Below are 19,907 nucleotides of genomic sequence, written 5' to 3' on the forward strand. Positions count from 1 at the left end.
CTTTGTGTCAAGAGAGGGGTAAAATGGTCTTTTACCCTTCTGAGGATGCCAAGAGAGAGTTGAGTCTAGTCTCGAGAGTTATATTTATGAGAGTATTTACTTTATGTGATTAGGCGGAGGCTAGGCCATAATTCTACCGAGTCAGAGATTTACCAAGATATCTGAGGTGATTCTGCTCACTATACCTTACCTTGAGTGGTAACAAAGTTATGTGACAGAGTTATTGTATGATATTTATGTGATGTGTTGCACTGCATTATTTCTATGTGATTTATGCGGTGTTTATATCAGAGTATATTAGAGTTAGAACCGGAAGGTTCACAGAGCTATGACCAGAGGGTCTAAAGAGTTAGATGTGCCAGTGTATTTGTATGCTATTTATGTGTTGGGATTTATTATTTCTATGTGATGTATGCCATGTGTATATCAGAGTATATCAGAGTTAGAACCGGAAGGTTCACAGAGCTAGGACCAGAGGGTCCATAGAGTTAGGGCTCAAGGGCCCACGGAGTTATAGCCTCGAGTGGCTAGTATGTGTTATGTGTGGTATTTTGGGGAACTCACTAAGCTTCGTGCTTACAATGTTTTGTGTTATATGTTTCAGGTTTTCTCAGGATCACAGGACGGCACCGGCTCGATTGTACACACCCGAGGAAGAGTTTGTTTTGAGGATCTTGGTTTATTAATTGATTGAACAAAAGAGTCATGTATTGTAATTAAAACAAAAAGGAGATTTTTATGAAAAGTGTTAAAGAGATAAACTATTTTAAATGAAAATTTTCTTTTGAAAATTTCGGTGTTACACTACATGAAGGCCAAGAGGGGTGACGGGTCTTAACCTGCCTCCAACTTCAATCGTATGCCAAATTTCCACTTTTAGCCCCTCCTTCCCTATCTTTTTCAATTCAAGTCCATAATTTACCAAACAACCCCTACTCCACGAAACTCTTTACATTTCAAGTCCAATTGTTCCAAAATAGAACCCAAATTCCAGAAATTATAACATTTAACTCCTATGGCTAACACTAATAAATTATTGAGGATTAAGGGCTAAAATAAAATAAATATATATAAAATACATCTTCGGGTTTTAGGGTTTATTATTTACTTATTTTAAATGGAATGTTACAGTGTAAGTCTGAGTACATTGGGCGTAGTCAACAGTTGTTGACTTTTGTTGACTTTTGTGGTTTAGGCTATATTTGGACTATTAGGGTTTTGGGCCTTGGTGGGCCACTAGTATTTCTGACCTTGGGTCATTGTTAGGCTTTGGGCCTTCTTGTATTTAGGCCCATAATGAGCTTTGGGTATCATTTAGGAATTTTGGCTATATTGGGCTTTTGGTACCATTGGGTTGGCCCTCAGTTATTGGGCCAAGTGAAGGAAAGGAAAAATGGTCTTTTACCCTGGGTGTTGGACAAATGAACTAGATTCCCAATTATGGTATATGGCCCAATTATTAATTGGGGTTTTGTTTGATTGAATAGCGAAGGGATTTTCCGATTCAGCAGTCGATCATTTATTTGACTAACAGTAGATTGAGGTGTGTTTGCTCACTATACTATAGGACACTAGGATATGTTATGTGCTTGTAGTCTTTGTGACTCCTGTTGTATGTGTTATATGTCTGTGTGCCTAGGATGAGCAAAGGAACCGACCAGGCTGGAATCGGCTCGAACCGGAACTGGCTCGGGAACCGAACTTGGTGGAAAATAGGAACCAAACCGGGCCGTCGGTTCTACTGGTTCTTGCTATGTCTTCAAATGTTGGAATCGGTCCTCGAAAAATAGCAACATACGGTTCCGGTTTTTTCCGGTTCTACCAGTTCCCGGTTCCAAAAATCCACAAGAATATCGTCTCGGTCCCGACCCTACCGGTTCCATCGGGTTCCGGTTACGGTACCGATTCCAGCTGGTTCCCCGGTCCATATGTTCATCCCTATGTGTGTATGTTTGCTATATGTATGTGGGGTGAAATAGACCCAGTACATCCTTGTGTTGATACATGAGTTGAAATGGACTCAGGGTGAAATAAACTCGGTACGGCCTTGGGACGACACATGAGTTGAAATAGACTCGGGGGTGAAATAGACCCATCACAGCCTTGAGCTGGCAGATATGTATTGTATGCAGTATTTGGGGGAACTCACTAAGCTTCGTGCTTACGATTTTCAATTTACGCTTTAGGTATTTCCAGATCGAAGGAGAAGAACTCGGGATGATCGCATCACACACACCACGATTTCCATTTTATTTGACCCTGATGTATTGATATGATTGATTAACATACTCTGATTTTCCTTTATGGTTTTATCAACACGTTTTGGTTGATGGTTATAATATTATGAAAACGAAATTTTTGGTTTTAAATTTTGCGATGTTAGATAATCTAATAAAAAAACATGGATCAATATATAATGAAATTTTTGATGATTATACGATGCGTCGATGTTTCAGTATCCATAAAATGCAAAGATGATCAGCAAAGAAGTTGATAAACATATAAACTGATTTCATGTGGGAAGAAAGTTAGGGTTTGAAGATCAATGTCAATTCACTACCAGAAATTGATGTATCAACAACAGAATCAACTATGTACAAAATTCATAGCTAATTTAGAGACAGAATTAAGAGGGATCAATGATGAACTAATCCCTTACTACTTGTTTCTCGAAAAAATAACCCAATATGTCGTTGATATTTATTTTCTCACTACTTAGAACTTAACCTCACCCTCACCCCCACCCCCCGGTCCCACTGAAAAAGTTAACCAAGTTCCTCTAAAGGAGATAAACTTCTTCTCCACCCAAAAATGAGATTGTCCACAACTCACTCTCTAAATCAGCCTCCACTCTTCGTCGTCAGTTGTACTAGCTCTACCCTAACATCAAGAGAGTACTAGAAGCGCGATTACATGTTCCATCACTAACACCAATGATCTCATGACGGAAATCAGTGACAAATTCGGGAGGACAATTAGCGAGGAAACTACAACAAAGTCAATTGGTTTCATGAGCATTGGTGATGAGCTAATCACTCGCCGATCTGTCGAAATCCGTCGGTAATCGGTCGTTGATCATTAAGCGACCAAGGTTTTTTTTACGTCCAGTTTTCTTCGTCTTTCTGTCCCTGTACCTATGTTTTTAGTAATGTCCGTCAAATGCATAATGAACTAAGAAGATGATGAACACATACAGTAATATCATGTGGGAAGAAATTTCGGATTTGAAGATTAATGCCACAAAAATGCAAATGTCTATTTCTTAATTTAAGGGAAATATAAGTTACTTTTAAACTTTCATAAATATGTGGATTTATTAGATATCCTGATTTTTTTTAATCAAAATTTCACTTTATTTCTTGTTTATATTTGAACATAATAACCATTAAAAAACGAATCAAAACTAGAAATAAAGACAATTATTATTAATAGTAGTAATAATATTATTATTATTATTAATATTACTTTTAAAACCACAATGTTTTTCAGGAGAAATAGATACAAAAAGTTATCGTTTTTTTAAATAAATATAAAACTTAATAGTTTTATTGATAAGAAAATGTTGCTATTTAATGATAATAGACTATAGCATGTTAATGATTTTTATAAAAACATTTATAAAACATGTAGAGATGTCAAGAGAGAAAATATAAAGTAATAACTTTTTAGAATATAATGTTCTGAAAATTTACATAGAGACATAGAGTATACATTTATTACTCGCCTAGTATATATATTTGATAACCTTCCACAGTTTATTTCCATCCACAGTCCACCCTTGGCTTCCGCCTTCGACTGTCCCACCTTGCAACTTCCAACTCAAATCCCAATTAATACGGCAATATAATGTCCATCTTACCGCAACACCACCACCTCCAACATGCTGATGCTACAACCGGCCACCATCACCACCACCGCAACCGCCGTGTCTATTGCACGGCAACACCACCAAACACTAGGCCTAAACTCCAAAAACTCGTCGCCAACACAACGCCGGTCATTACTCAACCAAAACTCGATGTCGACCCAAGCCTCAAATCGACTTGGCTTCATCGCGCATGGTTGGCCACCGGATCCACAACAGTAGTCCTGTCCTTAGCCAATTCCATCATCGGATCAATCGACTCACACATCTGGCTCGAACCCGTCTTATCTGGATTCGCCGGCTACTTGTTTTCAGATCTTGCTACCGGTATATACCATTGGGGCATTGATAATTATGGCGATGCCTCAACTCCGTTAATCGGTGCGCAATGTGACATGGCTCTGGGCCACCATAAGTGGCCTTGGAAAATTACTAAGCGTCAGGTTGCGAATAACTTACATCTGTTAGCAGGTGGCGTAACATTTACAATGCTACCGATTAATCTGATCTACCATGATCAACCTGTGGTGATGGGGTTTCTGGGGGTGGCTAGTGGGTGCGTCATGTTTAGCCAGCAGTTCCATGCTTGGGCTCATGGAACAAAGAGCAAGCTGCCACCAATAGTGGTGGCGCTACAAGACGCCGGAGTGATTTTATCCCCATCACATCACGTCGGCCACCACACGCCGCCGTATAAAAATTACTGCATTGTGAGTGGGGTTTGGGATAGGTTTTTGGATAAGCATAGGGTGTATGAGGCTCTGGAAATGGCGGTGTTCCGCAAGTTTGGTCTGCGACCACGGTCATGGAGCGAACCAGACGACGATTGCATGGTGGAGGCGGAGGCTTCTCCGCCATAAAACGTGTTGTCCATTTCTTAATATTTATTTTCCTAAATAAAAGTTTAATGCAAGTTTGAATATTAAATTAAAGAATTATAAACCATTGCTCGTTGCATTGATTAAGGGATACTTAAAGATCAATTGGGTTAAAACGAAGGTCAGAAAGGAGTGGTGATGTCAACGGTTCGCACTAAAATGGAAAATATCAAATGTGTAAGATTGAATGTTAGTTTAATAAACAAATGAATATAAATAAGATTAGTTTTTGTTCTTTAGTTATACGAACATATGCAATGATTTTATTTGTTATTTATGTTCCTAAACGTCCATTTATGACTTTATGTTACGTAACATACATTTTAGTAACCTTGTTTAATTATCATGTTTCATATGATTGTTAGTTTAAAAATGAATATTATTAGATATTATGTTGTTTTAAACGTTTAAAGTAGGTAGTTATAATAAAATAGAATTGTAAGCGTTAAAAAAAAATTCGGTATGTTTTAAGCGTTGATTTCTAACGAAATAGGTTTATAATATTTGAAGTTAAACTAAGTTTAGAATCATTTGGAAGATATTAGAGGTGATAGGGAAGTCTTATGTGATTCCGATCAAAAAGTCAACTATCGGAATTAACGAAAGTATAACGTCTAAGATGGAAATAATTAAATCTGATTTTATTGGAAGATCTTTTCTAGAATATTTTTATTGGAAGTTGTAAATTATCTTGTTAGAAACGTATAGGCGAAAACATCATCGAAAACGGAGTTTCGAGCGAAAAGTTATGCAATTTTTAGTGTTTAGGGGTAAAACGGGTACCCAAACCGGGTCAAACCCGACCCAACTCGGGTTCTTACCCATTGAAACACGATTTTGAGTCATTTTTCTGCCATTTTCAGTTCCTCACCATCCCTATGGGAGATTTTCACATACATGATCAATCTTGATCAAGTTTTGAAGATTAAATCAAGATTTTGAGTGTTCTTGAAGTATCAAGTCTAGTAATCAAGGTATGAACTCTTAATTTTTGGATTAACCCTTGTAATTAGTGAGTTATTAAGAGATTAGGGTTTGATCAAAGTGGGTTTACCACTGATTTAATGAAATTAGGCATGAGTTTATGTTATTAACCTAGAATCTTAAATGGAAATCAAGTAACTACATGTAAACTTGAGAATTAATCATATGGTTTAAGAGTAATTAGTGAAAATTAGTAATGAAACCCATGGTTTATACTTGAATTAGAATGGATTACTAAAATATTCAGTGTTATCATTGTAAAAGAAGAACTTGGTGATATTGATCATGAGGTTTGATCATGTAAAGGGTAAAATGAAATTATAAAGGGTATAATTATCCTGTTTTTGTAAAAATCACCAAAAATTGTAGAAAAATCGTATGGAGATGTGCTATATATCCCTGGAAAGCTTAGAATGTCTACTTTGATTTTTGTTTTAAAACAAAAATCTAATTCCGGACTTAAGATGGGTGAAAACAGCTATATGTTCAGTGCAGTAAGGCTGAATTTTGACAGCTTTGGGACATTTTGACAGCTTTAGGATGTTGTTTTGTAAAATTCATAGTAAATTATAGAAAAATCATAAAAATGTGAGGTCAGTGGCATTAGAAAGATATAAGAGTATATTTTTTAATATTTATAATTTATTAGTTATTTTGATATTTAAGAAGGGTAAAACAGATCTGCAAGTGACAGCTATACAAAGAACAAAAACTAAAATTTCTAAATTGAAAACAACATAACTTGAGAGTAGTTGAGTAATTGCTTATGAAATTTGAAATATGAACTCCAGGTGTATAATTGAAGGTTTTAGAGGCCTGAAGATGGTGTAATTTCATCAGAAAAAGAGGAATTTTATCGCAACATTCGGTTACAGCACAGTGAGTTCAATATAGGGACAATTGCATGTTATGTGTTATATGTGCAATGTGTTTTCTTGTGTTATTGATCTAAGTGGTTATTACTTGATATTGATTTTGATGCCTTTGGCCATGTAGAGCATGACTCGTATCACTTTGGTATTGGCTTTGTGCCTTTGGCCATGTAGAGTATGACTTGTATCACTTTGGTATTGGCTTCAGGCTAGGTAGGGCTGAAAGCCTGTACATTCTAGCAACATGATTAAAAGGGATTGTGTTTTATGTGCCTCTTGGGCTGGAATTTATGATGTTTATGATCCTAAATCATTGTGTCTCATTGATTGTAATCCCTTGAATCTAACCGTTTATTGATTTGGAAAGCCCTTCATTTGATACACATATAAGCCTTTGTTGTCCTTTGTTTCTTTTTGTTCCTGTCATATTGTTATGTATATGGCATAGCGTTATATTGTATCTATTTTTGAACTCACTAAGTGACACCCACTTATCCCTTTCAGTGTTTAACTATTTCAGGTGATAAGCATCCAGAGTAAATAGGCTTTGTTGGAGGACTTAGAGTAGTTGACACTACTACGTTTTTACTTGGTATACATATATGTATATGGATTATAAATTCCTGGGTAGTTATGTGTTTATACAACTAGTTATGAAACTTTGTAAAAACCCTTTTAGTTGGTTTGTATCCATGCTTTTGTATTTAGACCACTAGTGTGAATTATAATTATGAATATGCATGTAGCATGTTTGGCTTTATGGTAATTTTAGTGAATGGGGTCTTACATGTTAATCTAAATATCAATATGGGTTGGTTTGTTTATGTTTTCTATAATAATTATTACTTGTTTTATTTGTTTGTCAGAGTAAAATGATGTTAGAGGCGGATCCATATTTTGGGAAAAAAAACATCATAAATGGTCCCTGTGGTTTTCCAAAATCTGAAGTTTAGTCCTTATCGTTTAAAAACGTCATAGATGGTCCATGTGCTTTCAAAACTTTTGACGATTGGTCCTTATTGCTAACTCCGTTAAATTTTTCCATTAACTAAAGGACATTTTCGTCTTTTCACGATCACAGGGACCATTTATGAAGTTTTTGTCTTATTTAATATAAGTATTATTATTATTATTATTATTATTTAATATTAAAGCTCTCTCTCTCTCTCTTTCTCTCTCTCTCTCTCTCTCTCTCTCTCTCTCCATGACCACCATCAACCTCCCAAGATCCACACAACCATTGCCACCTTCTACCATCATGAATCACCATATTCCTCCATTCACCATCACCGAACATCGTTCCCAGCTCCACAATCTCCGTTCCAGCCACCGCTTCACCAAGACCCGCCTTCACCATTTCACCACCATGACCACCAAAACCACCACCCATATTTCCTCAAAACTTCCGGCCACCTTACCCTACAGTTCTACTCCATAAACCCATAGCAATTGACCTTCAAACAAACCTTCACAACTTTCTAATTCCAGTCTCCATTCACTTACCTTCATCAACTTCTTCTCTCCTCTTCATCCCCCTACACCACCCACAAAACATCACTACCCAAAGTCACCTTTAGTCACCAAATACCTCCCATATTCCTCCATTGTCATCATCCCTAATAGCTGCAAATGTAAAAAATAAAAGATAAAAGAAGAGGCTAGTCTATTCAGAAAGGATAAAAGGGAGAACTATGATCGATATTAGAAGAAGGAGAAGGAGGATGCGACGTTGGGTGACTGTGTTTGTCGATCGGATTCTATGAATCGAAGGGGGTCCGATTTCTAGTTTGATACTATTTTTAGTTTCTTGGATGTCTCTATCGGGTATGTTTAATGGAATCAACCACCCCCAGTCGTCCTTCTCCGATTATCCCTCTCACCGTTGATGTGAAACCTCTTCGATCTAACCCTTGTCGGTGTTTCAAGGTCCGGTTTTGTCGATCTAACCCTTATCGGAGTTGCTTATTAAAGAAAGCCCAAGCACCGCCGAACCCACACTGACGATGAACAGATTTGAAAGGGGTTGATGATTGGAAGTCAACTGAATGGAAAAGGGTTGACGACTCAGATTTGTCGGAAAGGGAGAAATCAACATCGATCTAGCAGTTGTTGAGCATGGTGGGCTGGGTACGGTGGGGCGTTTGATTTACCACGATGGGTGCAGTCGGTAGCCAATGAATCATGGCACCATGAAAGCTTCAACTTTTTGTACATTGTGTGAGATGGGGAAACAAAGGAGGGGGAAGCAAATGTCAAAAAGAGAGAGAGAGAGAGAGAGAGAGAGAGAGAGAAAGAGAGAGACCCCTTTGTAAATAAGAGAAAAACTTCATAAATGGTCCCTGTGATCATGAAAAGACGAAAAATTCCTTTAGTTAACGGACAAATTTAACGGAGTTAGCAATAAGGACCAATCGTCAAAAGTTTTGAAAGCACAGGGACCATCTATGACGTTTTTAAACCACATGGACTAAACTTCAAATTATGGGAAACCACAGGGACCATTTATGATGTTTTTTCATATTTTGGTAAGTTAGGATCATTTGCGGGTCACAATTGTCAAGATAATGAATGTAGTCGGGTCAAAATGTCAATTTTTTCAATTCAAATTTAAAAGAAAATCCACGAAACAATCTATTTTTATGATATTACATGTTATATATACACATTATAAACCCACAAAATAATGTACTTTTCTATTAATATTTCTTTCTTATGCTTTGAGCAAGAGGAAAGAAAAAAAATCTAGTGACAGGGGCAAATCAATTAAGTGTCACGGGATGCCTCGGGCCATTATTCGATTTGGTCTTACAAGAGTAAAAAAAATTTAATTTTTATTTTTTTCATTATTGTGGAACTAATAAAAAATATGCAAAATAAAACGGGCGTAAGATCGTAAAATCGTTATATCTCAATCGTTTGTTGTATGTCGTACCATGTAAAACGTATCTCTTCTTTGTTTGAGTGTGTGGTTTGATGAATGAGTCTAAGAAGAGATGATAGGTTGTGGCTCTTGCTCGTAGATAAGGCCGAGCGGACCGTAGCGGGGAAGGTGGTGCAATGTTGTGGGATCAGAGTGAGGGGAGGCTACCCTGCCCTATCTCTCTTCATTTCATTGGTTTGGTTTTTTTTTAAACTACTAAGGACTACAATTTGAATATATATATATATATATATATATATATATATATATATATATATATATATATATAGAGAGAGAGAGAGAGAGAGAAAGAAAGAGAGAGAAAGAGAGAGAGAGAGAGAGAGAGAGAGAGAGCAAGATTCAAATGTGGATTGACATCTATTATGCGGACGTGTGCACACTGCTATTCTGTGAGAATGACAAAGAAAATATGTTGTTTGATAATATAAATGCGTTCAATCTTACATAACTATTGTCATTAACACACATTTTCACTAATTAAATCATCTATAAAGTTATTATAGACTTTTTATTATTATTCTCATTCTGTCATAATGTTTATTAAGTCGTATTCTGTCATAATGAAAGTGAGTGAAAAACGACGTGTGAGAACAAAAATGAATAAGAATTAGTGAGAATGCATGAAAATGATGATATTTATGTAAGGTTGAACATATTCGCATTACTAAACAACTTATTCTCTTAGTAATTCTCATAGAATAGCACTGTCCACACGTCTGCACAATAATTGTTCATCCACATTATAACCTAGCCCTATATATATATATATATATATATATATATATATATATATATATATATATATATATATATATATATATATATATTCATTTTATACATCTATAAACGACCCACTACTTTCACCTTTAAAATCAAACATTCTTCTATCAATTTCTCTCTGTTTCTTGAGAAAAAAAAAGAGCCCCAACAATCCAGCCTCAAAATCCAATAGAAACCAATGTTTCAACTTTAAGTACCCCCAACTTGAAACATTTTCGCATTTGATCCATCCCAAACGTTTTATCGTCCCCAACTAGATGTTCTCGTTCAATATCCTTCTCAAATTTCAATACCAAAATGTTAGGTAATACTATTACATGCAAGTACTAAATGTTTGTAACACCGTAAATTTTCAAACAAAAATTTCATTTAAAAATCACATTTAATATCATTAACACAAATCTTAGAATCTCCAAAATGTCAAATTATCAAATCACATGTTCATAAGTTTATTAAATCACAATCCAGGATCCTCCAAAAGATAACTCCAACTTGTGTGTACAATCAAGCTGATGCCTTCCCGTGATCCTGAGAAGTACCTGAAACACATAACACATAACACGGTAAGCATGAAGCTTAGTGAGTTCCCCAAAATACCACACACATCTCATTAGCCTCTCATGGCTATACTCGAATAAGACCCTCCAGTCAATGTGTCTCAATGGAACCCTCCGGTCCCAAAACTCGGGTGGACCCTCCGATCCTAACTCGATAAGCTCAGAATAATACACAACATAAATCACAAAGACATAATGCAGGATATTACAATACTCAATATAAGCACATAAGACCCTCTGGTCAAACATAGATTACCACTCTAGGTAAGTATAGTGAGAAGACTCACCTCGTAAGCAAGCAAGGAAACTGAATACCCCTTGAATAGTCTAATCCCCGTCTACATGTAATAAGCATCTCTAATTAACACTTAAAGATCACAACTCTAAATAAACTCATGATAGTCCCTCTTTAACTCTTGGGATGGGTAAAAGACCATTTTTCCCCACCATGACCTCTATCCCTCAAGTTTGACCAAACCCTAAAGTCAACACTCGAGTCAACAGTCCATGTTGACCTAACTCGTCGAGCGCATCTATGTGACTCATCGAGTCCCTTCAATTCCTCAGAACCCTCATGAAAGTCCAACTCAACTCGTCGAGTTGACCCGTCAACTCGCGTGAGTTACCGTGTGGTCAGACTCATCGGGACAAACTCCAACCGACTCGTCAAGTCCCTTAAGTCGAATTCTCATTAAAACGTTTTAAGGCAGAACTGATACCCCATACTCCAGCTCTATCTTCCTAAGGCTCGAATATACGTAAAGATGAAAGCTTTACGTGCATGCATGGGATATTAGGCTCATAATGCCAATACAAACTCCAATAAGGCTTAGATGCACAAGAGCTTGCCTCCAGCTCAATAAAGCTTGGGTCTTTGGACTCACAAGGCTCCCTACAGTCTAGATCTAAGGTTTCAACCTCAATCCATGCTCAAATGACTTAATGACACAAGATGGATTGGAGAAAACCCTAAACTAAGATCTCATAAGGGAATGATCAACTTAGCATCTTTTTACCTTCAACTGATGCAAATCTCTGAGGAATCCCTCGATCCAAAAGCCTCCTCTTGATCTAAGATTTGATGCTCTCCACTTCTCCTCCAAAAGATCACAAAAATGCCTAAGATTAACTCTCTTTTCTCTCTTAGTTTACTCTAGGCGATTAGGGTTTCACACATGGGAGTTAGGTGGCTGGTGAGGCGGAAATGAGGGCTTAAGGCCCTTTAAATAGGACACAAACCCGGAGATTTAGGTTTTCCTCACACAGCGCCAACTCGGCAAGTCGGCTCTCTGACTCGTCGAGTTGGTCATTAAACCCACGTGACCAATCCGACTCTACTCGACGAGTCGGGCATATAACTCATCGAGTCACTCATTCAATCCTAAAAATAAATATATAAATATTATACCTGAGAGTCGGGATGTTACAATGTTAGTCCAAATATGTTCAACAACTTTGTCGTTTTTCGATCAACTTTCACCAATGTCAATCCCCACTATCAATCTCAAACCCAAATCTAAACCATACCCTTTCACTCTTAACCACAAAACCAAACCCTTGATGAGTCGGACGACCAAATTGTACGAGAAACTCAACCCCTACCCCCCAACACCCCCACAACATCGCAAAGGAAAACAACGAGTACAAGAGAAGACAAAGCATAAGCCTCAAGCATTGACTCCACTAGAAGAGTTAGTGTTGACATAATCTTGCGTTGACATTTCGGAGCATTCAGAGTAGGGAAATGCATAACCACATGAACATTTTTTGCTTCGCATTCTTAAAAGATTTCGCATGGAGTTGGGTAAAGATGAATTGATGAGTACTGTACTAAACACCAACTTAATTCAAAGTCTCAAGAAATACCAAAATGTGTTTAAAAAATGAACGGGTTATACAACAATCTAAAAACCCAAAGGAGAAGCGGTCAAGGAGATAAAGAAATTTTTCAAAGGGCTTTGCATTTATTTCGCGAGGAAATAGGAAAGACGTTCAAGTTTTATGAGCTTTGGAAAGTGTTAATTCTTAGTCTAAGGTGGGAAAATATGATGTCGACTTCATACTAAGAGGATCACAATTAAAAAGAACAAAAACAGGCTCCAGTGGAAACACAACTTCTTATGAAGCTCGTTTTGGGGGAGATTTAAATGAGAACGATGGACTGGGACTAGAAGAAATTGTCCGACCAATGGGTAGGGACAAATCAAAAAAAACAAGGAAAGGGTCTTCTTTCAATGCTTCGGATTTCTGGACGCAGACGAAGTGCAGAAAATGACGGCAATATTTGATCCATACAATCTGAATTTCGTTGAACATTTGACATTTTACAAAGAAAAAGAAGTTGAAAAAAAAAAGAGTGCGCAGCAGTTGACGATATTAAATTCTTGATGCAAAAAACTAATCATTTTTCGGGACCGGCCCTCAAGCTACTTTTGAAGAAGAAAGAGAAGATCATGAAAAAATATTTTTCCTGGATTGTTTTCCAAATGTAGGTCATTTTTTTTAAATGTAGGTTGTTTTTCTTAATGTTGGTTGTTTTCTAGGTTTTTTTAATCTTGGTTATTTTTTTATATACTTTTAGTTTTTATTGAAGTAATGAAGTATTTTTATTTTAATTAAGTTTTGTGTTTATTAATCATTTTAAGGTATTATATTTATTTTTTGAATTATAAAGCTTAAAATTAAATTATTTTTATTTAAAATAAAAATAAAAAAGCAACCATTTTCTATCTTTTGAAGAATGAAATGTGAGTAAATGGAAAGTTCACAAACTGAAAAAGTGAAAAAGATGGATAGACGCTCAAATCTAAGAAGAAAAGATCATATTCAGATATATCATATACATATAGGTTAAAAACGGAATTTGGGCTTCTATTGATTACTTGGGCTTTGAATTTTAAAAAGTAAAATTTAGATATAGATGAATTTCATATATATCACAAATATACGATAAACGTGCGTCTGAATTTTTTTTTTGTTCTAAACTATAGTACTTGTTTTCACATCATGTTTTGTTTTAGAATTTCTTTAAATACGATAAACTTTTTGAGATAGATAATTATCTCTACTACGAAAAAAAAAATGTTTATTAGGTAGAATTTTTTATGATTCCAATTCGATTTTATAATTGTGGTCTTGCAAAGTAAAAAATTATCGTAAATCTCAATCTTAATAACCTTGGTTCCAATAACAAAGAAATATGCGTCAAAGTTACAAATTTTATCAAATCTAAAATACTTTGTTTAAAGTTTGGATTTGCTTACTGTTGCTCAAACTAATTTTTTTTTTAAAAGTTTGGATTTGCTTACTGTTGCTCAAACTAATTTTTTTTAGTAAGTTTTTTTGGTTTGAGTTTGACGTGTTTCATGGGTTTTCCTATCTTGACCCGACCCGACACGAACTCATTTGCTAACTCTATATTATTATATTTGATCGGAAAAAAATTGGTACCTGTCTGACATTTCTAGAGTCTTTTTTCTAGTGAAAGAAAAAAAAATCTAGTGAAAACTAAAAAGCCTTTCATTTATCTTTGTAAATGGGCTTACGATGGCGTATTGTTTATTAAAAAAACAAAATTAGAACCCTATATTGGCCATATGTTTCGTGTAATGTATGATTGTTGAATTTTGGCAACCAGGGCTTGACGCCCCTTTCTTCCTTCTAAAGATGCACAAACGCACTGGTTTCTTTTTAAAAAAATAATAATAACAATAAAAAAAATCAATTGTCCCCAAGGTTTTGTAATAAAGCAAAAGCACATGAAAAAACAAGCCAATACCGTATAGTTTAAATAAAAATAACTTAGAACCACCATATAAAGCTTAGATCTATACACAAGCTGGTAAATATGTATCAAATGTCTATAACTTTGTTTGTGTATATTATGCAAGAAAGGCTAATCACTTATATATACAATGAGTATACACTTTTCAATCATCTTACAGTTTGCTACCAATTTATATGCGTTATTTTAGTTAACTTGCTAAAATAATGCAAGAACTGGTAGCAAACTGAAACATCGATACATAAATTGTTTTTTTTTTTAAAAAGTGTAGCTTCTTTGCATAAATAAGCGATTATATTCAAGAATGAAAATGAGATACTATTTGTTTAAGTGTTGCATACTAATATTCCAGGCTGACGCCAACTGCAATAAAAGTTGGTTTGGCATCAGACCTTCCCAGTCCTGTGGAGGGTCAATAGTTGACGAAGCTTCATTCAAATTCACCAAAATCTCCCTTTTCACTTCCATACGAATTCCAATCACATCATTTCCATTCTCTACCATTGTATCCAGCATCTACAAACATAACAGAAACAAATTAAAAAATCCATAAATAATTTTTTTTTTTTTTTTTTTTTGTGTTTCTTCATTAACCATACTAATAAAATGTAACAAGATTTTCAATTTATCAAGGAAATGGCTTACAAAGAGGTCATACCTGTTGAATCCAGGACAAACAGATGTCAAACAAGGTAGGTTCCAAAAGGAATTGAGCAACCGCATGCATAACTTCACTTGCCACATCAGCTGACAGCTGGTCAAGCACGGGCCCCGTCCTGTCCATTAGCTTCACAAGCAAAAGATCATCTCCGGTAGACAAAACCTCACCAAACGCCACATCCATGTCACCTTCACAAACTCCATCCATTGCATTTCTCCAAGCAGTCAAAACAGCATTCTTCTTCTTCTCATGATCATGATCAGGTGCAACCCCTCTAATTGCTTCCAAAGTGGCTTCATCTTTTGAAGCTTGCCAAACACTTCTTGCTGAAGGACCAGGTCCAGCCCCTTTAGGCAACCTATTATCCCTATCCACCCCTTTTCTTAACCCTATTTGCATATGTTTATTATTATTATTATTATTATATCCCCTACCCCTCATACTTGAACCCATGTTAGGATATTCAGAGAACCCATTGTGATTGTACTTTCCTACCATATGAATATGATTACTACTACTACCTCTTTGACTATACATTGACGCTGATGATAAACTGCGTGCCATGTCTTCAACAACTCTCTCTAGGCCCCACACTCTGTTCTCTAAAGTCACCATACCATCACGTGATCCACCTTTAAAATCCTGCAACATGTTCATGATGTAAGCTTGTTGTCTCTCCAGTTGAAGTAACTGCCTTTGGATGCCCAACAAATTTCCTTTACTCTCTAATTCTCGCTTTCTAGAACACGGATCACCACCTTGTTTTTGCAAGTTGACTGGTTCCTCTTCTGACTTTGACTTTGACCCAGCATTGATGTCTGGTTCCTCTTCGTTTTGTGTATTTGAAGATTTGAGGAGTCTACGAGGGAGAACGACTTCGACTTCACCTGAAACCCTAGTTTCAAGTCTTTGAAAGAACTCAGGGTTCAGTTCCTTATCACTTAAAGGAGGTGGCTTCTTTTTCGTTCCAGTTGTCTTTTCAGCAACATTTTGAGATTTTGTTTCGCCATTCTTTGCTGGGGTCTCTATTGATTTCGCATCCAACTTTGGAAGCTCCTTTCTTGACAACTTGGATTGTACTTGAGAATCTTCACCATGACCAGGTGTTTTCTGATCTTCACAGCTTTCTGCAATTTGATTCCATAGTTGCAGTGCTTCCGTTATGCTATCTCTAACAGGTTTTATCTGCATCAATTAATCCAGGATTTTGATGTATTCAACAAAATGGATATTTACTTGAAGGTAGTTAGTTTATGGAAAAGAACCTTATCAAAGCGGATTGCTTCAAGTATTGTTATCGTAGAAGTTGGTTTTTCTTTGATCAAGTTACTTGAATGCAAAGCCAATACAATTAAAGTGTCAGCAGCTGCCTTTCGAGTTGACCAGTCAGAACTACTAAGACAGTCATGAATACTTTGAAGCAGTGGCTCCAAGGCTTGTGGAGAAATAGCACCAACCTGCAAAACCCAACAAGTGTCATAATTAAGTGAGTAAATTTTCATGAATCAAATGTAGGTATGGAATTCTTTACACATAATTAGGTAGCAAAGCGTTGACCAAACCTGAGAAAGCCTTGAAACCACAGGCAAAAGGGCAGAATTTGCCAAGAAATTAGGACTATTAAGGAACTTGCAGATCCTACTACAAAGCTTTTGAAAAGTCAAAACAGGTGGATCACAAGCCATTTCCACCATCTTAGCCATACACGATGCTGCACCAGCTTGTACAGCTTTGTTCTGTTCATTCATAGCTTCAAACAAAGGCTTCACAAACAACGAAACCACAGACCCCATATTATTATCACCTCTTTCACCCTTCAAATACAGAAAAGAAAGATGTCCAATTGATTCGCGACACGAATCTTTAACACCGGAATCGGAATCTTTAAGCCTCTTGACAATGTGGGCTATAATTTTTGTCAAATGACTGACAGCTGATTCGGTGTGGGTGGCGCAGAGGAAGGAAAGGAGTCTGATTGCTTCTTTCTTTACGGCGGGTTTGTTGGTGGTGGTGTCGTTGGTGGCGTCGTAGAGGGAATTGAGGATCATTGAGATGCCGTCAGGTGAGAGGGTTTGAATGATGGTTTCGAGGTCTTCGACGGCGATCTGGTGGGTGTCTCGGTCCGAGAGTCTGGAGAGTGATGTCAAGATTCTTTGTCTGAGTTCAACCATGGCGAGATGAGCAGATAGTGAAGATGATCGTGAAGAAGGTGGAGATGGTGTTACTGGGGGTTTTGTGGGTTTTAAAGGTTTGGTTGACATTGTGATTATGGGTTGGTTTCGAAACAGCAAATGAAATTGACGGTGGTGCCTGCGGTGGTGCAAAAAAAAGAACCACCGGTGTAGAAGAAGGAAGGGTTTGAAATTGGAAATTGAAAAGCCCCAACTCCAACTGCTTTTTTAATTGGGTGGTTCAGTAATACCCAACGTGAAAGCAACGATCAAGATTCGTAGCTGAAAAAATTAAAATCAAATTTTGAATTCGGAAACTGAAAGTCTAAAGTCTAAACCCACCCAATTGTCTTTCTAATTGTAATTTCTTATTGAAATATACCAACTTTTTGAAATATTGGAGTATTATATTTGGACAAATAATACCTCGGAAGATATATTTTAATTAGTGCATAACCTAGTTTGTTATCATATATAAGAAACTAAAAGTCAATATCTCAATTTCTGTTTTAGGTTATAAAACCTTTTATCTATTTAGGAATTTATAAGATAAAATCTTTAATGTTTATATATACTTTTTCTCGCATATAATTAACTAAATGTACATATATTATACGTGTGATTATTCTTGTATGTATTGTTAAAAAAAATAACAATAATAAAATAAAATAAAATAAAAAATCTAACATTTAAGAGTAGGTTATAAGTTTATAAAAAATAAGACGGACTCTATTACTGCTTAAAAGCACAAACAACAACTTACTTTAATGGAGGTTTTCTGGTGTCCAAATTAATTCAACCACTTGTCCCCTCCACTGTAACATCATCAAATTAAAACATTTATATATTGAGACTTCAGTAAATATTTAAGTCATCATTGTTGAAGTAGATAAAAGTACCAGGGAAATCAATTACAAACAAAGAACCAAAGAGAGATACCAAAGCTAAGTTGAAGCAGATTAAAACGTTTATGTCTTATATGTCACTGATGACTGAAGTTTGAAGAAAATAGAAGCATCAGAAATACAAGGATAACCATAGATTTACATAAACCACATATTATCAAGGCCATTCAACAATCAAATAAAACTTTGAACTACTACATTTGCATTTCTGCTAACAAACATTTATCATCTCAAAAGAAGACAATGATATTATACATTTTTAATCTAAAATCTCACTAAAACAAAAACATAACAACAATAACTTTAATTTTGGGTGTTGAAGATCAGATCATGCCTTTTGAGTAGTAAAACTTAGAATGAAGTTTTTGATTTCATCGTTTACTGCTTTATCAAGTGCAGTCTTTCCACCAGCATCTTTGACATCATATTTGGCTCCAGCTTTCAACAGCTCCTCTATTTTGGGCTTGTCGCCTTCAGAGGCAGCCATCATCAACAAAATGTCAGCAGGGTGAATGTTCATGCTTAAAAGAGCCTCCATTTTATCGTATGTTCCCTCAACAGCAAGCATACCCATGTAATTGAAGTACTGCATAAAAATAAAATTGACTAAAACATAATATTTGGAAAAATTGGGACCAAATGTATGTGTCTTATGACCATAGAGCCATGGAATTGCCAAAAGCTTTCAATTCCACATCAAATTTGGTATAGAATACAATGAATCATCTTTTTCACTTACTTCAACAGTATACGTAAGTGCCCAATACATAATTCTAATGTCAATTGTCATAAATTGCTCCAATAATCATTAACTTTCATGGAACCCAACGAATGAAGTCTAGAATTTGATTATGTAATGTTCGAAAGCGAGAAGAAATTTAGAAGAATTCAATACAATTGAAACAGTTAAAAAGGATACCTGCTCGACATCATCCCGATCAAAATCGTCGCGGGATTGACTGCCGTAAATACCAGCACCCTCAGAATCGACGCCATTTTTACCGAACTTGAACCAACAGGTGGTTCTTGAACCACAACTAGGTCCAATTCTTGAAGTTCGCCTGCAAAACCCGAGTCCTTTACGCATTCCTACAAACTGTGAATTGAGTTTACCAAGAACTGTGATCGAACTGTTTATGGGTTTTGTGTCTGTACTCGCGAAGATGAGTTGAACAGTACATGGAATAGTCGCCATTGTTGTACTTCGCTGTATGAAGAACAGAAGAAGGGAGGAAATCTCTTATCACCAGAGAGTGGATATACCTGCCAAATGCCTTAACGTAAATTAATAATATATAAATATTAAAAGTGTTTAAATCACCAAATCAGAGTGGCGCAGCGGAAGCGTGTGGGCCCATAACCCACAGGTTCCAGGATCGAAACCTGGCTCTGATATAGAGAAAGCTTTGAAACGCCAGCCCTTTTTTTGGTTTAGATTGCTAAGGTTGTTAGAATATGAGGGACTTTTTTATCATGATTTGACCACTAAGCTCATTAGAACTTTTAAGA

The 19,907-nt window shown here is 36.1% G+C and overlaps 2 protein-coding genes, 1 long non-coding RNA gene and 1 pseudogene across 4 annotated transcripts; 2 read left to right on the top strand and 2 right to left on the bottom strand.

Annotated features, from left to right (window-relative positions):
* The first annotated feature begins 3,738 nt into the window (after positions 1-3,738).
* On the top strand, positions 3,739-4,986 carry LOC145051925 (fatty acid desaturase 4-like 2, chloroplastic pseudogene; annotated as a pseudogene).
* Positions 4,987-5,611: 625 nt separating this feature from the next.
* Positions 5,612-7,423, top strand: LOC145055788 (uncharacterized). The gene is made up of 3 exons (XR_013685347.1): positions 5,612-5,717; positions 6,519-6,606; positions 7,120-7,423. It is a non-coding gene; the product is annotated as an uncharacterized LOC145055788 (long non-coding RNA).
* Positions 7,424-14,642: 7,219 nt separating this feature from the next.
* LOC145051926 (microtubule-associated protein TORTIFOLIA1-like) lies at positions 14,643-17,838 on the bottom strand. The gene is made up of 4 exons (XM_078999754.1): positions 16,885-17,838; positions 16,588-16,779; positions 15,320-16,507; positions 14,643-15,177 (listed from the first exon to the last, which is right to left on the bottom strand). The coding sequence occupies exons 1-4, from the start codon at positions 17,581-17,583 to the stop codon at positions 14,980-14,982; spliced, it is 2,277 nt and encodes a 758-aa protein (XP_078855880.1). The 5' UTR covers positions 17,584-17,838; the 3' UTR covers positions 14,643-14,979.
* A 668-nt stretch (positions 17,839-18,506) lies between these two features.
* On the bottom strand, positions 18,507-19,650 carry GDC1 (Ankyrin repeat family protein). 2 transcript variants are annotated; one of them, XR_013683868.1, is made up of 3 exons: positions 19,318-19,650; positions 18,619-18,984; positions 18,507-18,582 (listed from the first exon to the last, which is right to left on the bottom strand). XR_013683868.1 is itself a non-coding variant. In XM_078999755.1 (2 exons), exons 1-2 carry the CDS (start codon positions 19,591-19,593, stop codon positions 18,727-18,729), a joined length of 534 nt encoding a protein of 177 aa, XP_078855881.1. In that variant the 5' UTR covers positions 19,594-19,650; the 3' UTR covers positions 18,573-18,726. The 2 variants fall into 2 exon arrangements, 1 of the variants encoding a protein (XP_078855881.1); XM_078999755.1 differs by having other exon boundaries at positions 18,573-18,984.
* Between the last annotated feature and the right edge of the window lie 257 nt (positions 19,651-19,907).

The sequence above is a fragment of the Lactuca serriola genome, chromosome 5, assembly GCF_051521515.1.
Source record: "Lactuca serriola cultivar US96UC23 chromosome 5, Lser_US96UC23_V15, whole genome shotgun sequence".
In the NCBI taxonomy this organism is placed as follows: Eukaryota; Viridiplantae; Streptophyta; class Magnoliopsida; order Asterales; family Asteraceae; genus Lactuca; species Lactuca serriola.

Excerpts from the sequence above, each read along its gene's own strand:
- LOC145051926 (XM_078999754.1), bottom strand. The coding sequence starts at position 17,583 with ATGTCAACCAAACCTTTAAAACCCACAAAACCCCCAGTAACACCATCT. Across the intron at positions 16,780-16,884 it reads TGGTTTCAAGGCTTTCTCAG|GTTGGTGCTATTTCTCCACA; the intron begins GTTTGGTCAACG and ends TGGGTTTTGCAG. Across the intron at positions 16,508-16,587 it reads AAGCAATCCGCTTTGATAAG|ATAAAACCTGTTAGAGATAG; the intron begins GTTCTTTTCCAT and ends TAATTGATGCAG.
- GDC1 (XM_078999755.1), bottom strand. The coding sequence starts at position 19,593 with ATGGCGACTATTCCATGTACTGTTCAACTCATCTTCGCGAGTACAGAC. Across the intron at positions 18,985-19,317 it reads ATCGGGATGATGTCGAGCAG|TACTTCAATTACATGGGTAT; the intron begins GTATCCTTTTTA and ends ATTTTTATGCAG.